This window comes from Peromyscus maniculatus, chromosome X (genome assembly GCF_049852395.1).
Source record: "Peromyscus maniculatus bairdii isolate BWxNUB_F1_BW_parent chromosome X, HU_Pman_BW_mat_3.1, whole genome shotgun sequence".
Taxonomy (NCBI): domain Eukaryota; kingdom Metazoa; phylum Chordata; class Mammalia; order Rodentia; family Cricetidae; genus Peromyscus; species Peromyscus maniculatus.
In genome coordinates this window covers 52,806,769-52,829,474 of record NC_134875.1, presented here as the reverse complement: position 1 = coordinate 52,829,474, position 22,706 = coordinate 52,806,769, and the positions used below count along the sequence as shown (strand labels likewise).

General features: G+C 38.6%; 1 protein-coding gene across 3 annotated transcripts in view; it reads left to right on the top strand.

Moving 5' to 3' along the window:
• The first annotated feature begins 14,092 nt into the window (after nt 1-14,092).
• Nrk (Nik related kinase) overlaps nt 14,093-22,706 on the top strand; it is a 108,204-nt gene continuing 99,590 nt past the window's right edge. The window contains exons 1-2 of one of the 3 annotated variants that reach the window (XM_076562818.1): nt 14,093-14,527; nt 21,501-21,566. In XM_076562818.1, coding sequence (XP_076418933.1) covers nt 14,471-14,527; nt 21,501-21,566 — 123 coding nt within the window. In that variant the 5' untranslated portion in view covers nt 14,093-14,470. The remainder of the gene's footprint in view (nt 14,528-21,500; nt 21,567-22,706) is intronic. The other 2 variants (XM_076562817.1, XM_015987783.3) reach the window with 2 other exon arrangements.

Genomic DNA, 22,706 nt, shown 5'->3' with positions numbered 1-22,706 from the left:
AATTTTATCTCACCCCAGTCAGAAAAAGTAAGGTTAAAAAACAAACAAAAAACAAAAACAAACAAAAAAAACCTGACAACAAATGCTAGTAAGGTTGAGGGAAAGCAGAACCCTCATTAACTGCTGGTGTGAATGCAAACTGGTACAGCCACTCTAGAAATCACTTTGGAGAATTCTCAAAGTACTAAAAGTAAACCTGTCATGTGACCTAGCTATATCACTCCTTGACATGTGTCTAAAGGACTCAACATCCTACTCCACAGATACTTGCTCAGGCATATTCATTGCTGCCTTATTAATAATAGCTAGGAAATGGAAACAACATAAATGGCCTTCAACTGATTAATGGATATAAAATGCAGAATATTGTAACTGGAGTTTTTCTGTGTCCACCTGGCTCCTGCAGCTGCTCAGACCCAAGTAAAAACACAGAGACTTATATTTCTTATAAACTGTATGGCCACTGTGGCAGGCTTCTTGCTACCTAGTTCTTATATCTTAAATTAACCCATTTCTATTAATCTATAAGTTTCCATGTGGCTTGTGGCTTACCGGTACTTTTACATCTTGCTTCTTCTGTGTCTGGCTGGTGACTCTTGACTCAACCTTCCTGTTCCCAGAATTCTCCTCTCTTTTTGTCCTGCCTATACTTCCTGCTTGGCTACTGGCCAATCATCACTTTATTTATTAACCAATCAGAGCAACACATTCACAGCATACAGAGCGATAGCCACAGCAGAATATTATCTGTAAAGAAAAATGAAATGAAAAGTTCAGGTCAATGGATGGACCAAGAAAATATTACATTGAATGAGGTAGCCCAGACCTAGAAAGACAAATAGAGGAGTAACCACAGAAACTAAGTGGGAAGAGGGAAGAGAGAGACCCTGAGAAGGGAATGGGGAAATAGCAGAACATCAGTGATATGAAACAGGAAATGGAAAGATGGGGAGGGAGCCTCTAACTGGGGAGTGGGCAGGAGGTCAATACAGAAGGAGGAGGAGGGAGGAAGTGTAAATAACATCAAGGTTCTTTGATAAGGCCTCGAGAGTCATAAATAATTATACTTACCTAAAATTATACTGTAATACATATACGCACTTTATGTCACTTAGGCTGACAACTCCTCACATGTGCCATAGACTAACAAAATTTCTTATACCAGTCACAAGAAACTCCCTTTCAAGTTTTTGCTCAGGGTACTCCAAATGACTCCAAAAACAATATAGCCTATTGCTGTTGTGCTTGAATGCTACTTAGAAGTTGAAGGTAAGCCCTATTGCTGAAAATGCACCACACATAGAAAATGGGACTTGGATTGTTAAACATGACTGTAATAGAAAAGCCTCCTTCCTACAGTCTAGGTTCTGTAGTACCAGAAAGTACTATTCAAGCTACCAAGGGAAGGAAGAAATTAACAGTCCTAGCAAACTGGGACATCTATGAACTATAAAATGACCAATAATGCAAGATATCCATAAAGGTGGCACTAATATGTTGGTGGCAACCAACAGCTATCTAAATGGACTTAATGCCTAGTAAACAAGACTCCATAAACAATACCTGAAAAATGACAATATCAATAGATATGTTTTGTGGTTTGAGTAAGAACTGCCCCAATAGGCTCATATATTTGAATGCTTAGTCACCAGGGAGTGTCACTATTTGTGAAGGATTAGAAAGATTAGGAGGTGTGACCTTGTTAGACAAAGTGTGTCACTGGAGGTGGGCTTGGAGTTCTCAAAAAGATCATATCAGGCCTGTGTTTCTCTCTCTCTCTCTCTCTCTCTCTCTCTCTCTCTCTCTCTCTCTCTCTCTCTCTCTCTCTCTCTCTCTGCAGATCAAAATGCACTCTCATCTACTGCTCCAGTGCCATGTGTGCTACCATATATGGTGCCATGCTCTTACCCTCTTTGCCATGACAATAATGAACTAAACCTCTGAAACTGTAAACAAGCCCCCAATAAAATATTTTCTTTTATAAGAGTTGCCTTGGTCATGGTGTGTCTTTACAGCAATAGAACAAAGACCAAGACAGACATGCTAATGCAAAAGGATGAAAATTTCATGGGGTCCTGTCCCTACATGAATCACTGCAAGCAGCTAATGAGTTCTTAGAGAAGGAAAATGAGTCTCTCCTGTGATGAACCCCATGAATGTTTACCTAATACAAAGTTGTAATACCTGAAACCATGTACATACAAACAACACACATGGACTCAGTAAGTTTGCAGAATATAATGCAATTTTAATAAAAAAAAGTCTGGATTTTGACAGATTGACTAACAAAATGCCCATAAAATTTTTAAATGAAAAAAAAAGCCAGTAAAATTATACAGGTATGATCTTTATTGAAAATAAGCACTGATAAGAGTTTATATGTGTTTTAAGTGCACAGTAAATTTTAAGTTAACTGGTATTCCTAGTTTACAGAGAGTGAGAATATCAGTATAAAGATTAGGCTAAAATTTTGTTGTTGTTGTTGTTGTTTATCTATCCCTCTATACAGTTTTACTTTGTGTGTTTTGAAATGAGGTTTTACTATTTTTTTTAATTTTTAGAATATTGGCTTTTTCTTTGTATTTCCATGACTACTAATGAAGCTGAGTGGGTTCTCCTTTATGTATTGTCAGTTTACAAATCTATGCACTGAATGTTGTAGTTTTATCCAATTTCTATTGAGCAGATTATTTTCTTTCTTATTTTGTAAATGTTCTTGTCTATTGAGGATATTAATGATTGGTCATATGCACTATAGAATTTTTTGATGTATACTCAGTAGTTTAGTTTTCAATATAATCAAAACTAAATCATTTAGATATATTATATATTTGAACTAATTAATTAATTTTTACAGCTTTACAGTAATTTCTCCTGCCTCCTTCCAGTCCCTCTCCTCCACCTTCCCACTTCTTAACCTCCATCCACTCCTCCATTTCTCTCCAGAAAATGGCAGGCCTCCATGGGTATCAACCAGCCATGGCATATCAAGTTTCATTAAGAGTAAGCACCTCCTGGCCTATTAAGGCTGGACTAGGCAACGTCGGAAGAGGAAAGAGTCCCAAAAGCAGGTAACAAAGTTAGAGACAGCCCCGGGTCCCACTGTTAAGAGCCTCACAAGAAGACCAAGCTACACAAGTGTCACCTATGCACAGGAGATCTAGAAGGTCATGCAGGGTCCCTGGTTGTTAGTTCAGTCTCTGTGAGCTCCTATGAGCCCAGGTTAGTTGATTTTGTGGTTTTTCTTGTGTGTGCTTAACCCCTCTGGCTTCTACAATCCCTCTCCTCTCTTCTATAAGAAAAACTGTAAATCTTTTCTTGTATTTTTTAAAAAACCAATGTCAGTAATTTATATGAAATATGATAAATCAGTGATAACAAATATAGTATGTTCATATCTTCCTAATCTTACAAAATACAGGATAGCAACTATCTTTGTGTATGGTTGCATATATTAGTATGATCAAAAATAAAGTTATGCGCCAGGCGGTGGTGGCGCACGCCTTTAATCCCAGCACTTGGGAGGCAGAGGCAGGCGGATCTCCATGAGTTTGAGGCTAGCCTGGTCTCCAAAGCAAGTTCCAGGAAAGGTGCAAAGCTACACAGAGAAACTCCAAAAAAAAGTAAAGTTATGGAAATGAAAACCCTAAACTATCCCAAAACTATTAATGTTTATTATCTCAGTTGAATAAGATGAGGGCAAGGGGAAACTGGGATTTTCTTCACACTTCCTTGTATGATTTGACATGTTACAAAATCAATAAAAGTATATATGACCATAAAGAGTATAAGTGGAAATGTCTGAAAGAGCACCACTATGCTTTCAGCATCCTTGGGGGAAAATGCATATAATGTGGGGCAAGCACCAATCTCTGAATTTGGAAGCACTCAAAGATAAAGATTCAACTAGGTATGTCCTGTAACTTATGGTTGGACATGTAGCACAATCATTTAGACACATTTCCAAAGGTGAATCACCACCCGCCTTTTTCAGACCTTGAAGACTCTCCTTAACGTTGCAACACTCCAAAAAGTAAAACAGAGAAGACTGAAGAGGTAGGTATTTGCAGACTGTGATAAGAGTGTTCTTAGTATGGTGATGCCTTGGCGTGGTGGGGGTTAAGGAGAGAGGGAAGGAGTGGTGGTGATGTCTGCATTGCTTGGTGCTTGCTCCATATGTATAAATAGCCAGCTATGTCTCTTCATTCTAGCCCATGTAGCATTTGTTCTGTGACCCTACATAAAATGTAGTCTCCTGGGTGTGACTTAAGGATAGTACATGCCCTTGCATTAGAAATAGAAATTGCAGTGTCCTCTGGATAAACAGCTCAAGACCACAATGTGCAGTACAAAAAAAGAACAATAATACCATAGCTTCAAACAATTAGAAAAGTCGGTTTCTTTAGTTTGATTTATCTTTTAACCCACCTTATTTCCAAGTGCAAGTCCAAGGCAGGTATCTATCCAGCTTCAGCTTGAAATATTTCCAGTTTTAGAGAAATGTCTCTTTTAGAAAACAGCTATTTATAGTGCCAATTATCAGAACTTTTGTTCTTTAATTGTTCCAAATTTTACCTGTTTATAACATCTGTCTGATAATTCTTTTTCTTTATGACTTCCCATTAAAAGCACCCAAAGATGGCTTCTGAGTCCCCTCCCCATTATACAACATCTTCCTTTTCTTAGTCAAGTGACTGCTCTGCTTTTTTTTAAATGCAACTCTCTGGGACAGTTACTCCTCCTAAGGGTTCTTTACGCAGTTCAGCAAGCAGTTTAGACAACTGCCCTAGATCTGGGTGTTTTATTGGCCTGTGTTATCACTGTAACACCAGATTAATACTACCTCTTTAGAGTGGGTTTCTGAGATTCCATCTTTGTGGACTTGCTTTCTCGGCTCAGCTGCCAGAGTTTTACTTATATCTCTGTTAAATATAATTTGGTTGGTATAAGGCCGTAATTCTAAGCTCTTGAACAGTGTGATTCTCTTCAAAATGGAGCTGCAGTTTTAATGTTCCAGCTAAAGCCCAGAGAAAATGCAAACCATGCGGGAGAGGAAAAGTGGGAGGAACAAGGAAACAAAAGCCAGCACAAACTGCCCTTCATCTGTGCTTATTCCTTGCTCCATTTCAATCCGCTCCCTGCCTCCCTGTCTCCCTTTCCTAACCCCTTGCTAATTCATCATTCCAGTTTCCTGTCAGCCCTGGTCTCATCTCTAGTTTTATCTTCTCAGCTTTTCTGCTTCACTGCCTCCCAAACCTAGGTCCAATTTATTGCTTCTCTCCTCTAACCTGTTTTGGCCTTGGGACCTTTTCGTTTGAACTAACCCTAAAGACTACTCCATGACTCAGCCAAATCACTTCTCTAGTTCTACTCCCTTCTTTTTCTGACCATAGTCAGAAAAATACATAAATCTGTAAATGAGTAATTCTGCCAACTTTGGGTTCATCAAGAAAAGTTATATCCATGCCTTTCATGTTCCCACCGAAAACATCAATGAATAAGTTGAACCATGAGCCAAGAATACAAAATCTGTTTCACATTCCTTTTAGACTAGCTCTGCTTTAGAGTCTACTTCCCATTTTCTGAAGTTTAGTGATCTAATATCTTAAGACCACTATCTCTATGGGTCTATATAGATTTAATTTTATCTTAATATGAAATACTTTTGAATTTTAATTCAATTAATCCTCACATACTAAGCACTTGGTCACATGCTTTTACGAGCTAGCATAGCTGTATAACATAGATACAGAGTATTTTCAATTATACAAAAGTTCTTTTGAACAGTGCTATTCTAAAATGTTTAATTATTCTAAGAATAATCTTTTAAACATTTATTTATTATTTATTTTGGTTTTTTGAGACAGGGTTTCTCCATGTAGTTTTGGTGCCTGTCCTGGATCTCGCTCTGTAGACCAGGCTGGCCTCGAACTCACAGAGATCCGCCTGCCTCTTCTCCCCCCTACTCCCCGCACCCCCCCTTTGAGTGCTGGGATTAAAGGCATGTGCCACCACTGCCCGGTTTAAACATTTATTTTTATTTTTATTTCTGTGTATGATTGCGTCTGTGTAAGTGTATACCTTATACATGCAGATAACCAGTAAGACCAAAAGAGGACATCAGATGACCCTGGAGCTAGAATTATAGGCAGTTGTGAGGTACCTGATGTGGGTGCTGGGAACCAAATTCAGATCCACTAGAAGAGCAAAACTACCTGTTCTTGACCACTGAGCCATTTCTCCAGCCCTTCTTGCATTTTTGTATCAATATTCTAAGTTCACTTTATTTTACACTGATTCGTTTCCTTCTGTTAAACTGTTTTCTTTTGTTAAGAAGCCTTTAATATGCTCATTATTGCTTTGATTCTATTATTCTATTTTATTCAATAATAGATCATGAAATCATATGGATATGTAATATATGTGTAGTGTGTGTGTGTGTGTGTGTGTGTGTGTGTGTGTGTGTGTGTGTAATGGTGCACTTGATAAGTAACCCAGGCAACTAGTTATTTGGTGCTTCATAATATGTCATCCCTAAAGTCAGTTGCTTAAAAAACATTTCTTTCTCTCTCATGTTTCCTATATGTCAGAAATTTGGGAATGTATTCTTAAGGTTTCTCATGTTGCATTTGGATATTGGTTATTATATTGGCTTTATTGGGAACTTAAATCTACTCACAAAGTGGTACATGGCTGCCAACTTGGTGGCAGCTCTTGGCCATAGATTTTACCATAAGGTAAATTTCAATGTCCTTGAGGTTTAGAAAATGGCTTCCATCATATTGTACAATCTGGAAATTTTAGACATCTTTGTGACCTGATTTTTACTAGTCATACGTGAGCATGATCTCCATATTCTACTGACCCCACAAGGTCAGATATTAGATAATGTGGGAGGAGATTACACAAAGTGAATACAGATGGGTAATTTATTAGGAGTTGCACTGAAGGCTAGCAATTACACCATTCAAAACAAGAAAGGAACTAGTTTGTTTGTCATAGCCCATTATAGGTAAACTTTTGCTTTCTCCTAGGGAGCATCTCTTAGGAGCCATTCTTAATAGTATTCTGTGAGAATGCCTCCCAGAATCAACATCATTTATTATTCTATACTTTCCGGAATCCATCTTTTTGTCCTGTTGCAAATTTTGATTTTTGCCTATTTCTAGACTTGTGCTCCTTCTATTATGTTTCAAAGAGCATAACTATCGAAACCATAGTTTTTGTTGTTTTTTATTGTAATTATATTTTATTTTCTGAGCCTAGAGATTTGTTCTTAAACACACACACACACACACACACACACACACACACACACACACACACACGCACACACACAAATACCCCTACCAATTTTCTTTCCTCTTCAACCTCTGTATAAAACTAAGTCACTATATTTTTTGGTTCAGTAAGTATTCATTCAGAAATTGAGCTTTAAATCCTCTTAATTATGTTTGGCTGATTATTTAAAACTGAAATATTACTTCAGTGATACAAAATAGTACATAGGGAATTATGCTACCTTTTCTAATCCATGGGATCATTATTACTCTACCAAAAACTCAGCTCCCCCAAAGTATGTGATTCTTCTTCATAGTTCTTTTTTTACACAAAGCATACATGTATGTACACACACACACACACACACACACACACACACACACACAAAGAAATTGTGTTATTTTGCCAGCATTTAATATATTTAAATTATTTAAATATTATTTTGGTTTTTTATTAGTATTTTTTTATTCATTTTACATAGCAACCACAGATCCCCCTCTCTTCCCTCCTGCCACACCCCCAGCCTTCCCTCTCCCAACACATCCCCCATTTCCTCCTCCAACAAGGTAAGGCCTCCCATGGGGAGTCAGCAGAGCCTGGTATTCATTCAGAAGAGGCAGGTCAAAGTCCCCCCCCAAAGGGTAGGCAAGGTGACCCATCATAGGTAATGGGCTCCAAAAAGCCAGCTCGTGCACCAGGGATGGATCCTGATCCCACTGCCAGGGGTTCCTTAAGCAGATCAAGCTACACAACTGTCTGCTTACAGCATTTAAATATTTTTAAGAAACTTGACATACTTTTGTTTATCTGATGAAAACATATATGAATATATGCATGTGTATTGTAAGTACGTAACAGATGAAGAATTTACAGTAATTTGTTTTTCCATCACTCTTGGATCACATTTTCTTAAAGTGTATCTGCAGAGGGCAATTTATTGATATTTACATATATATGCATAAATATATTGTGATTTTGAACAAAAAATATCCTCGTTCTTAAAAATTGATTTTTGTTGTGTGTATGCATGGTGTCATTACTGCTTCTCCCACACAGTGCAAGGATCTGGAATTAGGAACATCCTGTCCAGCTAGGTCCTTCTATCAGTCTGTAGTGTAGCCCCAACAACAGTGTTATGTGTTTCCTGTATCCTTTATCTCCAGACTAATGCTGTCCATCCTGCTTTTAGGATAAATTCCTTTTCCACATAGATAATTTCTTGAAGTTAAGTGCTAGAATTCTGTTGGCCCTTCCTTTTTCAAAAATATGTGTTTTCTAGCTTTAGACTGCTAACTTTAATTAATTTTTTTAAAATCCTGATTTTTAGATACTCGTAAATTCCAAATTTCCTGTGTTGTCAATATGTACTGCTCTCCCAGCCAAATCCAAATTATTAGGTCTGAAACTTTCAGAATTTAGGGAACTCACTTAAAGTAGGAACATAACAATATCAATACAGTATTACTAGACTATCCTAAAACCTTAAGCAATAGTCACTAAAGCTCACCATTCATTAGTGGTTCACATTAACATGTTCCTTTGTGTATCTGTATCAAGCAACAGCAAATGTGTATCCTGAAGTATCCTAGTGTATCCTAGGCTAGGGATTTGAGGTGTATCTTCTAAAACAAGAAGACTAGTAAGAAAAGGAAGCTTGGCGGTGAATTTCAGAAATCTGGCTATTGGTTTTGGTGTCCCTGCTTTAATTCTTTTATAAAACAATTGACTTTATTTTTAAGAATAGCATTCCAGTTTTCAATAGCAATGAAATCATGTTCATCCAGGATCAGGTTTCCAGGGCCCCATTTTAGAAACAAGCATATCAAACCAGGCTGAGGTTAAGAGTATTCCATGACAAGCAACAGAAGCTCTGCAAACTATGGTCCGAAGGAACATTTCATGACCTTTAGCCTGACAACTAGTGGATTGTTGCTTTATCCCCAGAGGAGGAGCACATAGGAAATATAAAAAAGCATGGTAGCAACATTGTTCAGAACTGTTGTAGAAACTGTAGCATTGCAAAGATGTCTCCACAAGCAAAATCTCATCAAGTCTTTAGCACAGCAGTTCCCAAAGTTTTCCTCCCCTTACTAGGACTTCTTGTGACTTTCAGATAGACTGCCCCATGTTAATTCGAAGATAATGGACCAGTAGTGTTTTGAATTGCATATGTATGGATCCTCTTTTCAAGAGGAGTGTTATATACCCTTGCTTCGCTCTTCCTTCCTAGGACCCTGTGCTGTACACAATAAACTTACGCTAATAGAAGTTTTTAAGACATTAATTCATTTTGAGAAGTGACTTCCTAGAGAAAACCTAATAACTGACAGACGTTTTGTTTACAGTAGTCATTCTTAATCCTCAGTAGCTTTCCATGGCTTCACTTAACCACAGTGAGCTATGGTCCCAAAGTATCAACTGGAAAATCCCAGAAATAATGGATTTATGTTTCCGATTACTTTCATTGAAGGATGTTATTATAATTGTTCTGTTCTGTCATTAGTTGTTGTTGTTAATTTCTTGTTGTTCTTAATTTGTCAATTCAACCTTACAATAGGTATCAAGTACAGAACAAGAACAGGTATCAAATATAGGAAAAGAATAATAAGTGTGTAGAGATTTCAATAATAGCTGTGAGTTCTGATACCTACTGGGGGTCTTGGAGCATATTTTCTAAAGACAAATGCAGAGGTATTGTACTTAAAATTTTTAATAAAGAATTTTATAATATTCAAAAATTTTAAAGTAACATTATATATCTATTGGCATATATTCATGATAGTAAAAGCATAAATGAAGGAAAAGAAACAACAATTGAAAATCCTTTTTTATTTTTAAGATCATCTTGCCTCTGCTTCTAGAGAGATCTGGAATCTCTTTAGAAATTACTTTTCATGAAATATGTCTGTGTTTTTAGTATTATCGTTCAAGACTATTGTCATAAGCCAAGTCTATGAAGAAAATGAATATGTAGTTCCTTTTACAAAGATGGAATTACAGATTTGGAATTTGATTTTCTATTAAAAGGCACATTGACTTGTGAGAGAGGAGATGTTATCAAGACCAAAGAAGACAGAGATTCACACTGGGCCCCTGGGGGATCAAAACCATTCTTTACATCATTTTACAGTGTTCTTTTCAAGTGACTAACTAGTTAGCTGTTACTTTCCATTAGTGTGGCACATCTGTTAAGGAGGGTTTCTCACAAACACAGCCTCCTTTCAAGCACTCACTGAATACAGTTCATTCCCAGCCCAAAATCTCTCTGAGAGAAATGTTAATGGATTTCAAAAATATTTTTAATTATTCTTTGAGAATTTCACACATGTATACAATGTATTTCTATTATGTGGACTCTCTTCTTCAATTTCTCCAATATCCCTTCCACCATGTCTCCCTCTAAACTGCCTACACTCTTTTCTTTATAATTCACTGAGTCAAATTAGTGCTGCCCTTGTGTGTATGAGTGTAGGGCCTCCACTAGATCTTGGACAGCTTACCAGGAGCCATATCCAGGGAAAAAAAACTGGCTCACCCTCCCCCAGCAGCCAACAACTGCTAATAGCTTGTCTCCTATGGGGCTCATGAAGCCCCACCCCATCTGTGGTGGAATTTCAACTCAGAAGCCACTGCAAGTCTTCCAGTGGGGGATTTTTAGGGCACTAAAGGGTGCTTGCGAATTTTCTGGACACACATTCAGTTTCAAATTCATGAAATTTCCCTATTAGGTACTCCCCTCCTGGTGCTCTTTGATTCTAGGCTTCGCTTGGGCAATGCCTATGTTCCATTTCTTTTTATAAAGTCCAAGATATTTCTGTTAGGAGAGCTTGAGGGCTAAATAGGGGAAGGGGAACTGGATAGCTCAGGGGCCTAGCTAGTGTCATCTGATCTCACTTACCCTTGGGCTTCCTTGAATCTGGCTCCTCTTCACACAGTCTCTAAATATGCACCAGCCCTTCCACAGCCATTGACAAGTGGTCTCTGGAGGGGGAGCGCCTGATTTGGAAGCCAGGATCATCTAATTACTACCTGTGAGGCTTTAAGCAAGTCAGTTCTTCTCTCTCTGCCTCAATTTACCAAACTAAACAATGAAGACTATAATGAATACATTAGAAAAATGTTAGCAAAATTAAGGAGATAATACATGCAAAGCTATTAGTGTGGCGCATATGGTAAACATTTTTTAAAATTTAGTTATAAAATATATCAACAACCAAAAGTTTAAAAGGGCCCAGGGTCTTAAGAAAACATAATGGGTTAGAGGAAGAAAGTGTGGAAAAATATGGGACCTAAAATGTGGGCAGAGAGATCATTTCTGGGTAAAACACAATCTGACAAATTCCTGGACCCTGGACAAAGTAGGATTACTTTTATGGCGGTTGAGGTCAGGAGGGAGGGAAGAAAGGAAGGAAGGAGAGGGAGGGTGGAGAAACATGTGGGAAGAGGATAGGGAAACTGCGGATTGTGGGGTGAGGGGAAGAGAAGTCCTCAAGTTGGAAAACAGGTGCTCTGTTTCAAGACTGTGGTCTGAGCTGAGCCTCCTGTTGGGTGCTATTTGTATCTGCTGGTGCAGTAGTCAAGTTGACTTTCTCCAAGTGAGCCTCAAGAATCCCCATAATGCCACCTTAATAGGCTAAGTGTTCGCATTCGTCCTTGCCTTCCTTTTCCTTGAAAATTTTCACAAGGACAACAACAACAACAACCACAAAAAGTAAAGGTTTCTCTGTGGAGTTCTAGTTTAACATCTAGGTTCCGCTCTCCCCACCCACAGGAGTCCATCCAGACACTTTAACTAGATCTGTAGACTCAAGAAGTTCCTTCAGCTTCCAATATGCGACTAGAAAGCACAAAGATCTATTCTGAATTCTTTTGCTTGGTCCCAATTTGCTTTGCTAGGCTGAAACAGTTGGCCACAGGAGCATTTCCCCACCCCCCACATTCAGCAAACAACATCGGAGGTAAAAATGTCAACTTGTGAACATGTCTTCCCTTCAACAAAGAAAGATTGTCTTAGGATAACCTTCAGAGTTCCTTTAATTGTATTTCTTGATTTTCCTAGCTTTATTTTTTAAAATAGTAAATACATACAAAATTGTAATTTTCTATGAACTGCAAATCTTCCCTTTTAAAGTTATGAAATGTTATTTTTCCAGCTTACACTTAGGGAAACGCAGAAGCATTTTACTGGTCATTAAGGAAATCTTAAATTGTTTTAAAGGAATAGTGTTTTGTGTGGCAGAGTTGTCAAGATTTGAGTTCTTTCAAAGTGTAATTTCTGTGAGCACACACACACACACACACACACACACACACACACACACACACACGTAACTTGGTTTAAGAAGATTCGATTCAGAACACCCAGGCTTGTTATTTTGGAGGAGGTGGTGGTTGATTTATTCTGTTGCCGTTAACAGAGAATCTTTAAGTAGCGAGACCGGGTTCCTTGGACAAGCTGTAGCCATTACAGCGCTCAGGGAGACTCTGAGATAAAGGATCGTAAAGAAGTCAAACTCTAGCGTTGAAACGGACAGAAAAATAAACAAAATCCACTAACATATAAGAAGAATAATTACAAAAGTTCGGAAGCTGGGTCAAAAATGATAAACTCGAAGCCAGTGGGAGGAATTATTCGTATAAATCTTCTTAGGATAGGTAACAAAATTTGTTCATTAAAAAAGAAAAAGAAATAGGAAACAAATTCCTAATAGCATTGCGACTTGGTGTTTGGGTACTCAAAGCACAGTAAGCTAGCTCCGGGGAATGCAAGCAGCTTCAGGACATTTTCTAAAGTGTTCTTTGTAGTGCGCAAGAGCTTAGAATGCGGTTAGTTTTATGCACTGGCTCCCTTTTCTGTAAATGCTTCAAGAGGCAACTCACTTAAGGATAAATCACGTTTGTCTTGTAGGAACCAAGTGTCAGCCTCCTTGCGCTTTGTGGGGAAACAGGGGCGCACAGCTCCGGAGCCCTTAAAAGTTTTGCAATGAATGAGTGAATGAATGAAACCGGACCGAAAAGCTGGAGGCTGGAAAGCAAGCAGAAACTTCCTGGGCTCACTGCGAGCTCAAAGCCTGCAAACTTAGGACCCAGGACAGCCAGAGCTGCTGACACTTGGGTCTGTGTCCCTTAACCCAAACACCTGTTCATAGGTGTGGTTTTGACTAAGCAGCGTCAGCCAGACGCCTGTTAGCCCCTGGGCTAGAGGAGATGCAGATGTCTCTGGGGGGGGGATCGAAGGAACTTTGGTTGTCCTTTCTGTACTTCCTTGAGCTGCTAGGGGCTTTAAAGATCAAGTTGTAGCAGCCCTAGGGACTCCGTTTCTCCCTTCACAGTAGGGGATACCCAAGTGTGATCCCCAATCGAATGGGCGAATCCTTTCCTTCTCGATTTCCTTATTTTTTTTTTCCAATCAAGGGAGCAATTAAATTAGAGGGAACCAGAAAGAGAACCCAGACCACTAGGAAAGTTACAATGTTTCTTTGGGGGAGATGACGGTGCGGGTTGTTTGGACTGTGGCAGAGCTGTGGGGCCCAGACTGGGAGCGGCGCTGAGAGGGACCGGTTTTCCGGGGCTGGCAGCTGCCTAGCAAAAGTTTCCTGTGGAACAGTGGCCGGCGGGGGCGGGGGCGGGGGCGGCAGGCGCAGCCCAGGACCCGGGGGCGGAGTGCAGGCGGCTAGGGGCTGGCCCGAAGACCGTTAGAGAGCCTCGCTCGGCCCCGGGGCCCCCCTGGCTCGCCTCCCCGCTGCGCGGCTGCCCACCTGGCGACGTGACGCTCCACCAATCCCCTTCGAGCTCCTCCGGGCCCCTTCGCCTTGCACCGCCCCCCTCCTCACCCTGAAAGGCGCACCCTGACCGGACCGCCCTGCGCTCTCGCCGCGGAGCACCCTTCTGGCTTCTTCGTCTCTGGACGGACGGACGCTGGAGCTCTTCTCTTGCCCTTAGCCAAACTTACTTTCCCGCCTCTCGAAAACTCTTAGCTTCTCTCTCCTCCTCCCTTCAGCTCGCTCTTTTCCACTCCATTTCCCTCTCCTCTCCCACGCCACAAACCCACCTCCCCTCTCCTCTCTCCCATCCCCTCCTCCCTCCCCGGGACCCCCCTAAACTCTTCTTCCTCCTTCACCTCAAAGACTCAGTCCCAGCGCGCCTGCTGGACTCGGTCTCCTGCTCTGCTCCGGTTCTTCTCGAAGTCATGGCAGGACCTGGGGGTTGGAGGGACAAGGAGGTGACAGATCTGGGCCACTTACCGGTAAGTAAAGGACTCCAGGCCATCGCCCTCATAGTGCGCTTCTTTCCGAGGCTTTGGAAGCCTGGGGAAGAAAGCCCACACCCTCCAGCAGCCTAGGCCAGGACTTCGACGGGCTGTGGCTCAGGATGGGCCAGGGAAGCTCCTATGCACAATCAGTGTTCCTGGGCTCCTGGTTGAGGTGAAGGCCACAAAAAAGCAAAGGGACAGGGTGAGGTTGGGGAGAAAGAAGTGGGTCCTAAAGGGTGGGGCCCTTTCTAAATAGAGCCCGCTTTGTCTAGCAGCGCCTGGGTACTTGTAATAGCAGCGTTCCTGGAGAGGACAAGTGGCTGACCACCCCCTTTGCTTCTTTTGCCAGCGGAGATCTCTACCTATGGGTGACCCCTTTTAAAAAAAGTAATGAGCACTAGAAAATTGAAGCATTGGAGTCACACTGCTCTCACTTTGTAGTAGCGGTTTCTAAAACTTGATTCTCACCAGGAGAATGTTCTCGATTTAGTATTGCTGGAGCGAAAAGAACTCGACGCCGCCTGGATAAGAAGTGAATTCTGTACATGCCTTTTAGTTTTTAGAACAATGTATTCTGTCCCTTAGATGACGAAATATAATTCTTTGTTCGTTGTTATGTGCAGGGTCTCCTTTTGCTCCATGTCCAGTTGAAATTGATTGGTGAGCTATTAAAGTCATCATAAACAGCAGACTTACTACTGTAACAACACCGTTTATTTCATTGGCATCTGGTTTCTGGCTGATACTGGATCCCACCCAAATCCATTTTTCAAGTTCCCTTTTTAGATTGGCATTTCACTTGCACCCTCTCTTGAATGCAAAGGGCCCCTGGACTCTCCAAAGGAGAATGATGCAGGCACTGTGCTGGAATGATCGCCAAGCATGTGTTGTTCAGGGCACTGGCCTCCGTGCCTTGAGAAAAGCTAAATATTAACCGTGCAGTTATAGGACTATTCAAAGTCATCTTGCCTTAATTAATTTTGTGTATGTTTTGGCATTTAAAGATGCCTGTTGTTAATGATGGCAGATACCTGCTTCCCTAAAAATGGGACATTCTCAAGGCCTCATTTTATAATTTTGCAGATGTGGTATGGTATGTGGTAAGGGGAGGTGATCTACTTGGGTAATATTTTAGCAAACTATTTCAGTCATTAAAGAACGTACTTCAATACAAAACTGTTGAATGGCAGCTGGTAGAATTGCTATTGTTGCAACTTCATAAAATAAGACTAAAGAATTAAAAAACATTAAACCGTTTTTCATCCCACATACACCTGAAATCATTTCTTTTCCAGGATGTATACATGAGATTTCTGGATTATGGAGGCTTCAATTGGTGGATTGCCTTCTGAGCAGAATTTTCCTATTCAGACTAAGATTGATTTGGTTCTAAATAAGACTGTAAAGTCAGTGAATGACCTGCTCACCTCCTCAACATTCTCAGGCTGTGTGTGTGTGTGTGTGTGTGTGTGTGTGTGTGTGTGTGTGTGTGTGTGTATAAGCACACGTAAACAAGCTGAAAGACCTTATAGAAATGATAGCACAGGGAGTTCCAAACCCAAAGAACACAGACAACAGAAAGTAAAGAAGTAAAGGTGTCTTAACCACAAACGTCGGGGAGAGATTCCCTGGATTAACTAACCTGGTCATGGCTTTGGGACATACAGATCATGACGAGAGTCCATGAGAGAAGCAAAATGGCTGAACACTAGAACATTAGTGTTCTCAAGATTGGATTGAGGGTGGCCATGGGTACAGGAGACAAACATGAGATTGGTTTGTAATGTTGGGGAATATGGAAAAGACAAAAACAAAGGGTACAAATGATATTTTTCCTCATTTTAAATCATCATGGAAGGTTCAATTTAGGAAAATTCTTATATTTCAGAATTTTATTTTAGAATAATTTTCTGTACCATCTGAACAAATCATGGGTAATTCTCCCCTCTCCCTAGATTCAAATTCCAAGAAAAGAAATATAGCTGAAGAGCAACATGCTCTTTAATATTTTCCTTATATCAAAGGTGTAGAGATCTAAAGTCATTGTTTCTTCAGTCACCGAGGTGTAGTTTGTTGTTTTGTTTTACATTTCACTTATATCCTGAAGACTTTGACGTCAATGAATAGATGAATTGATAAGTTAGATAGACATTTGCATTTTGATGCAGAGAGACACGATCAAGTGAAGAAAACAGCATAGGGCGGTGTCCCTTGCTATACTTATTTTCAATAGGACACATATGAAGGACAGAATATTGGCATATGTCCCTGCTAAGTGTAACAGTTTGGAAACAGCTAGATAATGAGGAGATATTCAAACCTTGACGTGTCAAATTGATCAAAAAGAATCTTGGAGGCCTGGGTATAGACTGGCTGAGCTGTAGAGTGCATGTCTAGCATGCACAGGTCCTGGGTCCACTTCCCATATTACACAGGCACACATAAACGTATATACAAATCTTTCAGAGTATGAAAGTACAATTAAATATAAGTTTTGGATCTTTATATTACGTACTCTTTGTGATTAATCAATTAAATGAACATAAACCAGAAGCCCTGGAGAGTACAAACTTGGGCAAGAGTACAAATCGGAATTTAAAGAAAGGAATAGGATTTGAGTCATGGAAGCGGAAGGACCATGACTTTGGAGCTAGTGCAGGCTACATAGGGAGTTCCAGAATAGCCTGAGCTTCCAAAAAGACCCTCTCTATAGCACAAAACAACAAAAAAGTGATATAAATTATTTGGTATTTTAATTAGATAATATTTTATGCCTAAAACATTAAGCAATAGTGAACATAGAGGAGAATAATACATAAATTTCACATTTGTAAATGTTATTTTCATGTAATTATAAGGCCTTTTGTCTAGGGCCTTAGATACATAAAGTAAGAAAGCCATTAAATATCAAGGAATAGGTCAATTTAATCATATTTACTCTTTGTTTTTAAGATAGGGGTTTCATGTAGCCCTGGCTGGCTTCCAACTATTTATATAGCTGACACTGGTTTTTCTGCCTTTCTTTTCTAAGTGCTGGTAGTAAAGATGGGTCACCACATAATCATACTTGTTAATGACCTGCTCTAACGTTTCCCAATTTTTAACTGAATATATACTTCCTATAGGAGAAGAAAAGTACAGAGGTTTCTGGTTTATGCTTCCTTTCTTTGCAAAGAGAGTTGCGATGTTGCATGTGTTAAATTATTATTATATATTACATTTTTATTAATTTATAATTTATTATATATGTATGTATAATTAGTAAGCCTGCATAACTCAATCTTCTTCATCTCCAAATCTAGCTAGTCTTTCACTACGATTGTCCCCCAAGCCTTCTCTGCCCAGTATGGTAATAACATTCCTAGTGGCTTTGGCCTTGGTATTTGACACTCCCCTGTGTACTCCTAATCTATATTGGGGTCAGGATTAGACAGGCTTTGAGGACAGTAGTGGCAGAGGTGATCTGAAATAGTACATGATCCAAACACTATATTTGAAATACATTAAGCTTATATTTAAATATAACTTCCAGTTTTCCCAGTCTTCACTGAGAAGGCAAGACATGAGTTCCGCATTCAGTCACAAGAAGCTTCCCACTTTACCAAATCCCTTAGCTGCTTTGTGGAAGCCATTTTGCCTTCAAGGGCGCAAGGTTCGACATATCCAGCATACCATCCATTGCACGTAGAATACTGCCTCAGCTTGATGTTGCAATTCAATCCGTTTCCTAAGCCACGTTCCCTGTCTCTAGGACAGTGTTTTTCCAGAGGTTCGTGCACAGGGACAGAGTACGTGAGCTGATAATCATCTAGGTATCTTAAGGGAATCGCCCAAGGAAATTCTGATTTCGTCATTTCATACTAGCCCTAAGGAGTCTTTTTTTTAAAAGAGGATTTGTAAATGAGTCTTGTGGAGAGAATATTTATGAAGTAGTGATCTATAAAGACTCTGATTCTATTGTGAAGCTCATCCCTGCCACTGTCTCTGAGTTTCATTCTAGTACTTATCTCATTAGAACCAACATTTTAGGAACTCTAGCCACAAGTTCTTTCCATGATGGAAGAAAATCCTTTGCCGTCTCTCTCTGTATACTGAAGTGTTTATCCCACTCCCCTTGCTGTGTAACCGGTGGAACATGTTCCCTAACCTTTACGTGAATGTAAGTACACTTGAAACTTCTTGCTACCTGTGTTGACCATGTGCCACTTTTCTCTCCTCCTTTGTATAGGCGCATTCAGCTTTATTGATCAGGCTAGGACTGTGTCTTCCTTGACCAGGAAACACTGCCTTCTAGTGGTTCTTTTGCTGCCTTCTTCTGTTCCCTTAAGAAATTAGCCACTGGGGTGCTCAGCCTTTCCTTCTCTTCCTGCCCTCAGAAGAAACTACTCTCAAGCTCCAGCTTTCAAGGGCAACTCAGTTAGGAATTTTAATTTGCTAGAGATAATTTAAATATATAGAAATATGTAAAAAAAATTTTAAAAATTGCCTAATCGTTTCTGGCTTAGAAATAAATTGACTTTTTTAAAAATCTCACTTTTTAAGAGAAGATCTAAGAATTTGGGTTTCTTATTTTATATCCCGAATAAACGTGGGCTGGCTGAAATGGAAAATGAGATAGAAAGATTGTGTATTAATTTATAAATCAGCATAGGTATTCCTTCTTTCTATCTGAATTTAGTAAGCATTTAGTTGTAAAACAGAGATGAGACAGATTAACAACATCACACAAAATGAATGCAAACAATAGCCTTAAAACATAAGAATACTAAGTTTGACATCCTTTTAAAACTTGAAATTTAAAAATGTGTTATTTTATTTAAGGGGAGCAGTAGGGTAATTAAGATGATGTCATTATTTGTGACTAGAGAACAAAAAGATTTCTGACAACATTAACGAACCTAAATTAAGGTTTCTGTGATTTGCACAGTACAGTTCCTCATTTTCTCTTTTGAGTACTTAGATACTTGACTTAAAATCTCACTATAAGATTATTGTTGAAGGGCAGAAAGAGGATAAGATAAATTTCTGACTTTTTCTGAAGATTCAGAGATACCAGCTATATCAACAGACGATATGAGAGTTCCCTAACATGGTATCTTTATCACGTTAAACACAAACATACTTATAAAAATAATAGCTTACCAATAAGAGTTAGCTAATTTGTTTAATTGTTTTAAGAAGTAACCCAGCCCTCCAAGATGGCTCAGCAGGTAAAGGTGCTTGCCCCAAAGTCTGAAGACTGGAGTTCAATGCCCAGAACCCACAAGGTGAAAGAACGGACTCCCACAAGTTGTCCTGTGACCTCCACATGTGCATTTATGGCATGTGCGAATGTGCCCACACACCGTACAGAATGAATAAATAAATACATAAGTAAATAAATGCATTTTTAAAAAGTGAGCAGTTGTTGTTTCTCTTAAATTGCTAATGGTGTAAATAAACTTCTCAGTGATATCTTGGAAAGGAATGTGCTAAAGCAATAGTCCCTAAAACCTGGTTCTTAGTAACTCCTTTGTTGCTTACCTCTTCCCCATACATCTCCAAGAGAGTCATAGTAAAAGTTACATACTAGATATTAAATATGCTTTGCTTATCAAATAATAAAAGCTGTCATTTAAACATTTTTTTTAACTTTCAGTAGGTGGCTATGCCTTGATCTATTTGCTTCTAATCATGACTTTATTGTGTTATTAATTTTAATGAGTGTTTTAAGAAAGTATGATTCTGGGTTGCTGCCTTGACAATGTTTTTGTCAATCCTGTGGAAACATTTGGATTTTAGGATGAAAGAATATGATATTTTTCCTATAAAATATTACAACTCAGACAACATTGAATATAATGCCTTCGTTTTCCATGTGTGCTAATGGAACCTGAGAGAAAGTTCCCCAGAGCTATATAGTTAATAAAACAACTCTGGAACTAAAACTCAATTCTTCTGACTCTCCTTCCATTTGGATACTTGTTGACTAAGATGAATTCAGAGTTGTCATTTGCCTATGACAGTTTTGCTAGATCACATAAATATCACACTAATCTTAAGAAATTTATGACTTTCTTCACATATGTTCCTTTCACTAAGGTGCTTTCCGTTTATTTTTTTATATTGCATTTTTCACAGTGATAAAATTATTTTATAGCATCATTAAATATTTATGTTCTATATGCTTTCTGGATTTCCAAGTATTTGTTAATTTCTCTACCATTCTTGTATAAGTTGACATCTACTCATGGTTCACACAAAATTTTCTAAAATCTCTAGTGTTGATTATAAAACAAGTAAAATGTATGGAACCATGTTTTTGGTGAACAGAAAAACAATGCTTACATTACAAGGTAAGGGCATAATCCTTGAGGATGCATATGGAAGATTCAGAACTGTATCCAAAACTACATTTTCTTAGATATGAAGAGTCAAGAGACTATTGATCAATTTGCACGATGAAAAGACACTCAGTTGATATAAATGTGAATATAAGAAGCAAAACCAACACTAGTTGTTGTTTTTAGTTCAAAACTTATAATGCCTTGGTTTTTGCTTTGTTATGTGTATATAGTGATAGTAGTATAAGGGTTATAAATGAGTTCATTAGACTTTGCATCCAATATCTACCTCTCATTCATGAATGTTAAACTTTTTAATCTATTTAGTTAGAACTCAAAAATAGATAATGAATGAATACTTCTTCAGCAAGTGTGTGAACTTATTTCTATCTTACTTACCTATGTAGTTTACTCAGAATTACTTACTTGTATATACTTTACAGTATGGTTACATGAGTTCTTAGTGTTCTTTTTTTTATAAATGACTATATTCAATCTAAGGACATTGTTACCTATTCTTTTGGGAAATGGGGTCATGAAAGAACATGTTTCAGGGGTGCCTTTTATTTTGTAAATTCCAAAGGAACAATGCAGATTGGAATCGTTTTCAAGAAAGCTGACCATTTTTGTTCTACTTTTTGTAGGACCCAACTGGAATATTCTCACTAGATAAAGCCATTGGTCTTGGTACTTATGGGAGAATCTATTTGGTAAGTGGAACTAGGTTAATTATTCATGCATAATTTTTTAATAACAACAGTAATTGTGAGTCAAACCCCAACAATGCAAATAAAATACTGCTAAAATATAGTGCATAAATCTGAGAGGTGAAACAATTTGACTATATCATTGAGATTTTAAAATTTATTGTTTATTAATGCAAAAATGGATTGGAAAAACTATGCTGAACCAATGAACATAAGACGTAAAATTAATAAAGTGAAAATCTTTAATTGAAAGGGGGAAATCAAATAGAATGTACTAAAATAATTATATTACTTGTTTTATAACATATATCAATGGCTTTTAGTTATCTATATTCAACTTTAAATTGAATGTTTTATTATTGATAGGCAAAGTTCGTTAATTTTCTATATTAATGCACAAGAGTCTGCAAATGTGTAGATAAAGTTTGCTAAAGAATTTCTCAAGAAAAGCTACACTTATTTAATGATTATATATTATACACTAAGTATTCCCCTAGGAACTATGATAATCTCTTTGAATGAAGTAATAAATAAAACAAGTGTAGTTCCTGCTCTTCTGAGGCTTACAATATTGAAACATATCATTAAGTATGCATATGTATAGAGGCTTGTTTAAAACACCCACATATGATATGTAAGTAAACACACAGCTATGTAATTTTAAATGTCATGTATTAACCGTTAGGAAGTTTATAGCAATATAGATGTATAAAACATGGAAATTCATTTAGAATGGAAGATCAGTGTTGACCTACTGTATCTAGATTTTTCCTGTCTAGCCCACAGTCAGGACAAATCTCTGTCACCCGTAAGTCCCACAGCCGCTCAGACCCAACCAAGTAAACACAGAGACTTACATTGTTTAAACTGTTTGGCCTAATGGCTCAGGCTTCTAGCTATCTAGTTCTTACATCTTAAATTAATCCTTTTCTATAAATCTATAACTTGCCACGTGGCTTGTGGCTTACTGGCATCTTCACATACTGCTTGTCATGGTGGCGGCTGGCAGTGTCTCCCTCTGCCTTCCTGTTCTCTCAATTCTCCTGTTAATCCCGCCTATACTTCCTGCCTGGCCACTGGCCAATTAGTGTTTTATTTATTGACCAATCAGAGCAATTTGACAAACAGACCATCCCACAGCAC